The 11042-nt window shown below is 33.2% G+C and overlaps 1 protein-coding gene across 2 annotated transcripts; it reads left to right on the forward strand.

Moving 5' to 3' along the window:
* The first annotated feature begins 4783 nt into the window (after positions 1–4783).
* On the forward strand, positions 4784–10525 carry LOC114292387 (calcium-transporting ATPase 1, endoplasmic reticulum-type-like). Of its 2 annotated transcripts, XM_028236337.2 has the most exons (9): positions 4887–5488; positions 5681–7096; positions 7370–7445; positions 7563–7684; positions 8251–8532; positions 8634–9011; positions 9089–9198; positions 9447–9675; positions 9766–10525. In XM_028236337.2, the coding sequence occupies exons 2-9, from the start codon at positions 5681–5683 to the stop codon at positions 10354–10356; spliced, it is 3204 nt and encodes a 1067-aa protein (XP_028092138.2). In that variant the 5' UTR covers positions 4887–5488; the 3' UTR covers positions 10357–10525. The 2 variants fall into 2 exon arrangements, with proteins under 2 accessions (XP_082747606.1, XP_028092138.2); XM_082891480.1 differs by having other exon boundaries at positions 4784–7096.
* Positions 10526–11042: the final 517 nt, after the last annotated feature.

Raw genomic sequence — 11042 nt, forward strand, 5'->3', positions numbered from 1 at the left:
GTCTCACACTCTCTCGTTTTTTATCTCCACAGCTCGCATCGATCGACCTTCATCTTCTCATCTCTCTCTCGTTTTTCATTTGCGCAGCTCGCACGTGATGATCGATCTTCGCAATCGACTTTCTCTCTTCGGCAACTCTAGAGTAAGGCTTTCTCTGTCTCGCTCTCTCTCCCCGATCTGTGATTCGTATCTCTATATCTCTGTTTGTCTGTCTCTCTTTCTGTCTCTGTCTCTCTCTTTCCCTCTCAGATCTGTCTCTCTCTTTTGTTTGAAATTGTTTGAATTTTTTGAAATTGAATCTGTTTAGATTTATCTGTGTTTTTTATTTTGTTTAATTTTTTGGGGAGTTCGATCTTTGTAATCTGAATCGGTTGGGTGGGTTAATCTAATCTGATCTTTGTAATATGATCTTTATAATTTTATCTTTGTAATCTGATCTTTGTAATGTGAATCTGTTTAGATTTGTCTCACTCTCTCATTTTTGTTTAATTTACTTACTCTGTTACTTTTGAATCTGTTTAATTTGAATCTTTGTAATCTGTTTAATTTTGAATCTAAATCTGTTTAATTTGAATCTGAATTGAATTTCGAATCTGTTTAATTTTGAATCTGAATTGAATTTGGAACCTGTTTACTTTTGAATCTGTTTAATCTGTGTCTGAATTGAATTTGAATCTGTGAATTGAATATGAATTGAAATTGATATTGAATCTTGGTGGGTGCTATTGAATCTGAATTTTTTTTGAATCTGAATCTGAATCTGGGTGGGTGATATTGAATCTGAGTTGAAATTGAATCTGAATTTTTTTTCTAATCTGAATTGAATCTGAATGAAATTGAATCTGAATTGTTAATGTTGGAGCATTAGAAGAAAATGATCCAAAATAAATATTTACAAAATGGGAAAAAAAAACTCAAAAATTAATTTTTAAAGGAAAAAACCCAAACCGCAAACCGCCCGCCCATCCGCAAACCTTATTCGCACAAACCACAAACCGCACTGCGGGCAGTTGCGGTTTGACTTTTCCCCAAACCGCATACATGCGGGCAGGTCAAAACCGAACCGCAAACCGCACAAAAGTATCTGCGAACACCCCTACTTTAGTCTCTAACTTTTCAATTATGATACATTTGACCCTGAATTTTGAATCTTGTTCCAAATAAGGATAATTAAAGATATTAATAGATTTTTCAAGGGTAAAATCGTCAATTTGATAAAATATAAACTAATTTGACAAAAATAAATGTCAAAAAAATATTTTTGAGTTTTTAATTTTTTTTACCTATTAAAGATAAAATTATGTAAAATTGATAAATCTTTTAGACATTTATTTTTTTTTTTTACCAAATTAATTTTTATTATGTGTTGGGATGATGATCATGTAAAATTCAATTTTAAAAATTAATCATGTAATTTTTATTAATTTTGATCAATTTTACATAATTTTATCTTTAGTGGATAAAAATAATTTAAAAAAAATTAAAAATATTTTTTTGACATTTATTTTTGTCAAATTAGTTTATATTTTATTAAATTGACGATTTTGCCTTTGAAGTTAAACAATGGTATTTTCAATTATCCTTATTTGGAACAAGATTTAAAATTCAGGATCAAATGTGTCACAATTGAAAAGTTAGAGACGAAAGTGACAAAAGTCCCAAACTTTAGGAACTGTTAGTATAATTTGCCCTAACAAACGTTACTAATTGTTAATTTTCAACGACAGTTTAAAAATTGTCACAAAAAATGTCACTAATTATTAATTTTAGCGGCAGTTTAATAAAATCGTCATAAAAAAGTTACTAATTTACAACTTTCAGTGATAATTTAAAGTTTTCGTCACAAAAAGTTACTAATTGTAAATTTTAGACAATTTGTAAAAATGGTGACAAAAAAAAATTACCAATTATCAATTTTTAGAGATATATGTAAAAAATCATTACAAAAAATTTATTTTTAATAACAATTTTACTAAAATTTATTTTTAAAAATTAAATCTTATTAATAATTTATCCCATCATTTTCAGTACTTACTGACCCACAAATCTATGGACGAAGACGGTTGTGTGTATTGTACGAAAGTGTCATAATAATATGGATCAGCCCCTGATATTCAAATATGGATCAACCCCTTTTGGTACCCATTGAAAAAAAGTTAATTTATTCATTTATTTGGGTATATTTTTATATTTTTTTACACATTATTTTATGATAATTAAAAAAATCAATTTATAAGTTATATTCAAAATAATTTTGAATTTTTTTATAAGTGATTTAAATCATTTATTGTTGTTTTCCATTTTTTTTAAAATTTTGTAAAACCCTTTGTGTAAATTATAAAAAATATGTAAATCAAGTTGATTTAATAATTATTAGGTTAAGCTAAGGGTCCAGTTTCAAACAAAGGAAATAAGTAGTTTGAATTATCAAAACGCCACTCATGATGAGTCTGAGGACCCTACATGATGGTACAGTTTGAATTTAAAATTTGAGAGAAGTCAAATCTTAATTGTAACTACATGATTTTATCATATATATTTTAACAAATAAACTACCCTGGAAAAATATAAAATAAATAAATAAATAGCATTTAGATTATTAAAGTAATATTTTGACATAGTCCAATACAAAAATATAATAATTGAATTATTAAGATGCCATCTAAAACAAAAATATAAGGATAAATTACACTTTGTTCCTTTTATGTTTGGTTACTTTTGTATTTTGGCTCTTGAAGTTTTTTTTTTTTCACTTTGACCCTTCGTGTTTCAATTTTTTTCTAATTTACTCTTAAAGCTAATTTCTAATAAAAATTAAACATAAAATAACACATTAACAATTACATGGTATAAAAATATTTTACTATATACAACTCACATATCTAACATAAACTTCAATTCAAGTATAATAATATATATTTTTTATGCTATGTGATCGTTATTATGGCATTTGCTGTCTAATTTTGAACAGAAATTAACTTTAGGAGTAAATTGAAAAAAATTTAAAACATAAAAAAATCAGAGTGAAAAAAAATAAAGTAAAAAAGTGGTCAAACATACATGGGATAAAAGTATAATTTACCCAAAATATAATTGCAACCTATTTGAATTGTGATATTCCATGGTTGGATTGACTTCCACAGACTAGGTGTACACATTGTATATATGATTGAAAATTATCAATGTAAAGGCCTAACTGGTACCCTAAATTCAAAATCCAACCTAAATATATATATATATATATATATTTTAAAAAAATGTTATTATTTGTACAATTTCTCTTCCTTTGAAGATTATATAAAAAGTTACTTTGCTTTATAAGTAGTTAAATCGACCAAGTGATAAAATAATATGCTACAAGTAATTCCACATTCATATATCAGTCGTCAACAGTGATGTTAGGAAAATAACTATAACCATAATATTTTATACTCAAAATTTCGTTCACAATAACATGCTACTTTTTCTTTTAATACAATTTTAATTATTAGATTACGTTTTAAATTTTTTGCATTTTTAGATTCTAAACAATTATTGCATATTACTTACCTTACGCGATATATCTTTCTTAGTTGTGATTAGTTTGGATAGTGAAATCAACACATTTATATTGGCATTATAAATAACAATTAATTCAGAGTAGTAGTGATATATAAATAAAATATACACACACATATACATATATATCTCAAAAAAGTGGAAGGTTAAAAAAATAATTACAAAATAAAAAAAATACAAGTAATTTATGCACTAAATTGTGCAAATGAGTGTTATACATTCATGAATTTGCAATAATTTTTTCTACTTCCTTTTTTTCTTTGATATTTTTCCTTAAAACAAATATATACAGAATTTGTATACTTAATAATGTGGTTGCATTGGGACTTATCATTTTAAAACAAAGCGCTCATCAAATGATATTTAATTGTAGAAATGTCACCGCGACATCATTCTCACAAAAAATAATGTATAAAAATTTTGTGTGAATATTATTTTTCTTTATGTTGCATATATGATATTACATGATAATGTTCCTGTTTGGTAGCACTATAGATCAATTTATTTAGCTCATTTTCTTAAAAAATGATTAATACTATTTAATTGCTATTTCAAATTATAACTTATTTGACATTTTTAATTTATTTTGCTTAAAAAAGTGAGATTTTTTAAGCTATAATTTGTAACTTTTTAAAGCTTGTTTTAAACCCTTCAATACATATGAACGCTTGTAAAAGACTTTTGAGTATATTTTGGATACTTACACGACAAAAAAATTATGGGAGAAATTATTCAATTAAACTTGTTTAACTTTTTTTCACATATTATCAAAAAGTTGGACCAAATAAATGTATGACTTACTTTAATTCTTGTAATAATCTAAAACACTATAGTCATTAAATTCTAACTTATAAGTTATTCTAAATGGGCAATGTTACATGATAAAGTTACGAATTTAGATTCTCGGTAGTGTTTTGAATGACAAAGCACCACATTAAAAAAAGAGAATAACCAAAGGTTGAGATTTAAAATTTAAAAAAAACAAAAAATGTTGTTTTGGTATCTTGATGAAGATGCCAAAGCGACATCATTTTTAACTTTACTATTTTATTTTAAAACACTATAGAGAGTACACTATAAAATATCCAAATTCGATAAGTTACGAGTACCTAAGAAAATACATTAAGATATAACCGGATTTTAAATACATTAAGATATGAAATCAGAGAATTACCGATCCAAGAAAATATACATATTGAGAATTGAAAGTAACGATTATTCTAATAAGACAGAATTGAACACAATCGTCTCACATGAGTAAGAAACTCCCAAAAAAATGAGAGTCATTTTATGCGAGAGGCTTGTATCCAACTTCGTGATTGATTTTTGTGTTCATAAACTTTTTCTGAGAGCAATAATGATTGATTAATGGTAAACAACTCTGTCATTTAGCAATTACCACATTATGTGAGAGGATTATGTCTGCCTTTGTGACTGATTTTTGTGTTCGTAAATTTTTCCTGAGGGCAATCATGATTGATTCTGCGAAAGGACATGAGTTCCTCACCATAGGAAAACTGCACAGGTTATAACCAACAAGATCCTTGATAAAGTTCTCACTTGTCTACCAACTGAAAAAATATACATATTCCACAAACATATTGGCCAGGCCTCCTTCCCCAATCGTCACCCACCAAACCCCTCTCCACTCTTTAACAACTCCTCCTTCTCTACTTCATCACCATCCATCCACGAAGCTTCCTTTATTGTTATCTTAAAACAAAAAGTCATAACAATGACAGAGAAACACATTACATAGTCTATATATAAAATATATACAAGATGAAGAGATGGCCAACGCATGGTGTCTGGTTGAATCATCTCCCTCTTTCACCATTTCAAACTCTTCCATTTCTGTACCCACTCACTCAAAACAAGCAAAGAAAGGAAACCCATTATTTGCTTTCTTTCAATTCTTCGACTTTGAATTGTATGTGCCCAGTTTGTATTTCTTTGCTACAAATGCTTAACTAGTGTTTCTGGGTCATTGTTTGATTTGAAAAAAATGGAAACTGTTTTATTTTCTTTCTTGATCAGCAAGTTTGTATGAACTCATAATTTTCTCTGATATACACTCTTCAAACTCTGTTTTTTCTCTCTGTTTTTCATGGTCTTTTTAAAGATGGGTAAAGGTGGACAAGACTATGCTAAGAGAGACCTCCCAAGCCCAAGAGCTCCTCCACACCGTGAAACCTTCCCAGCATGGTCTAAACAAGTTTCAGAATGTGAAAAACACTACCAAGTCAACAGGGTTGCAGGACTAAACTCTTCAGAGATCGAAAAACGCCTCAGAATTCATGGTTACAACGAGCTCGAAAAGCATGAGGGACCATCCATATGGACTCTAATTCTTGACCAATTCAACGACACCCTTGTTCGAATCCTCCTCGCTGCCGCCATCGTCTCCTTCGTCCTAGCACTCTATGATGGAGGCGAGGGCGGCGACGAGTTCACGGCATTTGTGGAACCCATCGTGATTTTCCTCATCTTGATCGTTAACGCGATCGTGGGTGTTTGGCAAGAGAACAATGCCGAGAAAGCACTGGAGGCGCTCAAAGAGATCCAATCCGAGAACGCAAATGTTATTCGCGACAATCGTCGAACATCTAACCTGCCTGCCAAAGAGCTCGTCCCAGGGGACATAGTTGAGCTCAAAGTTGGCGATAAAGTCCCTGCCGACATGAGAGTTGTCAAGCTGATCAGCTCGACTCTCCGTGTCGAGCAGGGCTCGCTGACAGGGGAGAGCGAGGCGGTGAATAAAACCAACAAGGCTGTGCCTGAAGATGCTGATATTCAAGGCAAGAGGTGTATGGTTTTTGCAGGAACAACAATTGTTAATGGGTATTGTATTTGCTTGGTGACACAGACTGGCATGGAGACAGAGATTGGGAAAGTCCATACCCAAATCCATTTCGCAGCGCAGTGCGAAGAAGACACTCCATTGAAGAAGAAATTGAATGAGTTTGGTGAGGCCTTGACTAAAATAATTGGATTGATATGTGCACTTGTTTGGATCATCAATGTCAAGTACTTCTTGACTTGGGAGTATGATAATGGGTGGTGGCCTAAGAATTTCAAGTTTTCCATCGAGAAATGCACGTATTATTTTGAAATTGCGGTGGCATTGGCTGTGGCAGCCATTCCAGAAGGATTGCCCGCAGTGATCACCACGTGTTTGGCGCTTGGCACAAGAAAGATGGCTCAGAAAAACGCCCTTGTGAGGAAATTGCCTAGTGTTGAGACTCTGGGATGCACTACTGTGATTTGTTCTGATAAGACCGGTACTTTGACTACCAATCAAATGTCTGTGACAAAGATTGTGGCAATGGGTGCTACTGAGAAAGAAGTTAGATGTTTTCAGGTGGATGGGACTACTTATAACCCTTCTGATGGCAAAATCCACGACTTCCCGGCTGGTGCCTTGGATGCTAATCTTCAGATGATTGCGAAAATAGCTGCTGTTTGCAACGACGCCGGTATTGCACAATCAGAGCACAAGTATGTTGCTAGTGGAATGCCTACTGAGGCTGCTCTGAAGGTAAATTGATCTCAATTGCTTTTGCTTTCTTTTCTGTTCTAAATTTTAATTTTTCTTTTCTTGATTGTTGCTGGCAGAGTTGTATGCTTATATAGAATTGAAGTTACAAATGACAAAAGACATATATAGAAAGCATTAATGATCATAACCAATAATTGCAGGTTCAATAATTGTTGAACGTTGTTACATTAATAGGATGTGTTTGTGATTGGAAAAAGCATATTTTAGCCAAATTTGTTGATAGTTTGTGAAATTGTTACCTTGTTATTTCAGGTTCTAGTTGAAAAAATGGGCCTCCCTGAAGAATCTGTGGATGACACTTGTTCGACTCCCAGTGATGTTCTATTACGTACGTTAAAATTGGAAGAAAAAAAAAGAAAAAATCATTTTCTTGTTTGCTCTGTGATTTTCTCTTTGTGCTTTTCTGCTTGGAGACTTAAAATGCTTTGCGTCTACTACGTTGTAGGATGCTGCCGCCACTGGAAGAAAACTCAACGCCGAATTGCAACTCTTGAGTTTGATCGGGATAGAAAGTCCATGGGCGTAATCGTCGAGTCTCAATCAGGGTTGAGGTCATTACTGGTGAAGGTAATCTTTCTATGCCTCCCTGGCATCTGTAGCTGTTTCAGAATATTTTTATGTATTTGGGAAAGTTCCGGGTAGAATGTATGCTCATATTGTTTATACAAGTCTTCATAGCAATTCATTTTATTAGTTTTATAGCTATCGGTTGGCCAACCTAACTTGATCCTTATTTCCAACTCAAACATCAAGAAGGATTTGAGAGTGTTTAATTTATTTATTTATTATACTAATATTTTTTCATTTTTCTTGGGAGTGGGAGAGGTGGCAAGTCAATTAAAATTATGGGATTGAGGAGTATAAAACAGAGAAACATAAAATAAAAGGGAAAAAAAATTGTGCATTTTGAGAAATTAGAGAAATATTGGATATTGTATTGTCAAAAACAGCTGAAGCATTAGCAGAAGAATTTTATTACATGGATTTTTTCTTAAAATATAGTGTTCTACTTTGCTTATTGAAGTGGAAATTATGTATCTTCATTGTTCCAATCTTTTAGGTTCTTGATACTTAACAGAACTTTCTGTAGTAAGCAAAAAAATATTTCTAAAATAAATGCTAAATTGTGGCAGGGTGCAGTAGAAAATGTATTGGAGAGAAGCACCCATGTTCAGTTGCTTGATGGTTCTGTTGTAGAATTGGATCAAAATTCAAAGAACCTTATCTTGCAATCCCTCCGTGAAATGTCAACCGGTGCTTTGCGCTGCTTGGGTTTCGCATACAAAGATGAGTTACCTGACTTCGAAACATATGATGGCGATGAGGATCATCCAGCTCATGCTCTTTTACTCAATCCATCCAATTATTCGCCGATTGAGACTAAACTAACTTTTGTTGGCTTGGTTGGGCTAAGGGTTAGTAATGACATGACCAATCAATAATTATGCTTCATTTCATTCTGTTTAGAAGATGTAAAAAACGAACTAATAGTGAAATTTTACTGAAATCTACATAGGACCCTCCTCGAAAAGAAGTTTACCAAGCAATTCAGGACTGCAAAGCGGCTGGCATTCGTGTTATGGTTATTACCGGGGATAATAAAAATACTGCAGAAGCCATATGTTGCGAAATAGGTGTATTTGAACCCGAAGAAGACATGAGTTTGAAAAGCTTAACTGGGAAAGAGTTTATGGAACTTGAAGACCAGAAAGCCTATCTGAGACAAACTGGTGGGCTTCTATTCTCTAGGGCTGAACCAAGGCATAAGCAAGAGATTGTGAGATTGCTTAAAGAAGATGGAGAGGTCGTTGCCATGACAGGTGATGGAGTGAACGATGCACCTGCCCTAAAACTAGCCGATATTGGAATAGCTATGGGTATTTCTGGGACAGAGGTATGTATGCTTCTTTCCCATTTTCTTTATATTTAACATCCTTGCAAATTGGGAACTAACCTCTCTTCTCTTTCCAGGTTGCTAAGGAAGCTTCTGACATGGTTTTAGCAGACGATAATTTTAGTACAATTGTCGCTGCTGTCGGTGAAGGGAGATCTATCTACAACAACATGAAGGCTTTCATCAGGTAGTAATAGATGCAAAAAATTGTTGCTATCTTAAAGTTCTACAGTAATACTAATACACAGAATTTTTACAAGAAATATCAATGAATGGTCCAGATTCAATCTATCCATGTACCCCATATTATACTAATTTAATCTCAACCACACATTCAGAATTTTTGCCATTAATAAGGGGAGGGCGGTCCATAACCCTGTCTGAAGCACAAATAATCTATGGGCTCATTTTGTGCATGGTTTCACTCTATTGTAGGTACATGATCTCCTCAAACATAGGTGAGGTGGCTTCTATATTTTTAACAGCGGCATTAGGTGTCCCCGAGGGCCTAATACCTGTCCAACTATTGTGGGTCAACCTTGTCACTGATGGACCCCCAGCGACAGCATTGGGATTCAATCCGCCAGATATAGGCATAATGAAGAAACCCCCTCGTCGCAGTGATGACACACTCATCAGCCCTTGGACCTTATTTCGCTATTTGGTATGCATAAGAGTTATACACACACTATGATATATCATTTCCTTTAGATTGAACTCTAACTTGTATAATCAACAAAATGGTTTTGGACAGGTCATTGGTCTATATGTTGGATTTGCTACTGTTGGTATATTCATCATTTGGTACACACATGGTTCCTTTTTGGGCATTGACCTTAGCAGTGATGGCCACACCCTAGTCACATACTCCCAACTTGCAAATTGGGGTCAATGCTCATCTTGGGAGAATTTCACCGTCTCACCTTTCACTGCTGGGACACAAGTGTTCTCCTTTGACAACAACCCTTGTGATTACTTCAAGCGTGGAAAAATGAAGGCCACAACACTCTCCCTCTCTGTCCTTGTCGCCATCGAAATGTTCAATTCTCTCAATGCCCTTTCTGAGGACACGAGCCTTCTGACAATGCCCCCTTGGGTCAATCCTTGGCTCCTTTTGGCCATGTCCATCTCATTTAGCTTGCACTTTTTGATTCTCTACGTGCCATTCCTGGCTCATGTGTTTGGCATAGTGCCCCTCAACCTCAATGAATGGATATTGGTTTTGGCAGTTGCTCTACCTGTGATTTTGATCGATGAGACTCTAAAGTTTATGGGAAGGTGCTCAAGAGGGTTCCAATTTCTAACATGTTCCACACGAAAAAATTTGAAGCCTAAGACAGAGTGAGACAATATGTAAATAGTTGGGAAGTTGAAAATAAAGTTGCCTTTTTAAGAGGTTGGTGACTTGTAATATACATGTCCTGTCATAGTTGTATTACATATATGCTTGTTATCGAACTCTTTTGTACAAGGAGGGATGGTTGGACAATGAAGAATTTTCTGAACATTTCTCATCTATTTTCCTCCCTCTTTTCCCTTCTTTATCTTCAAATCAAGCTTGTGTGAAACCTCAAATTTTGATGCAAAATATAAGTTGGGAGCTTTATATATTCTAGTGCCTATCTTTGACTATAACTCTTGCTGAAATCAAGTTCTTGTAGACGGACGCGGTTTGGCCTGTTTGGGAAGAATTTTTTTTATTAAAATAGTTAATAAAGATAAAAAAAAAAAATATTAAAATAGTTAATAAAACAAAATGTCACATTCTACGAATTAATCAATCATTTTTTCTCTAACAACTATCTATTCAACTACAAAAAAATTCACAAATCATTCCAAATATAACTTTTTTTTTCATCTAATAAAATAGCCAAAAAATTAATAAACCAAATAAAATAGCCAAGTTCCCAAATGAGACCTAAGTGGCCCAAATGAGACCTAAGTGGCTTGAATGAATGGTGTTTTTTTTTTTTTTTTCACATGACAAGCATTCATCGAGCCACATTAGTGACTAGACTCTGTTTGATTCAA

Source organism: Camellia sinensis, chromosome 10 (genome assembly GCF_055761805.1).
Source record: "Camellia sinensis isolate YWXY chromosome 10, ASM5576180v1, whole genome shotgun sequence".
Lineage (NCBI taxonomy): Eukaryota > Viridiplantae > Streptophyta > Magnoliopsida > Ericales > Theaceae > Camellia > Camellia sinensis.

Excerpts from the sequence above, each read along its gene's own strand:
- LOC114292387 (XM_082891480.1), top strand. The coding sequence starts at position 5,666 with ATGGTCTTTTTAAAGATGGGTAAAGGTGGACAAGACTATGCTAAGAGA. Across the intron at positions 7,446-7,562 it reads TCCCAGTGATGTTCTATTAC|GATGCTGCCGCCACTGGAAG; the intron begins GTACGTTAAAAT and ends ACTACGTTGTAG. Across the intron at positions 9,199-9,446 it reads AACATGAAGGCTTTCATCAG|GTACATGATCTCCTCAAACA; the intron begins GTAGTAATAGAT and ends ACTCTATTGTAG.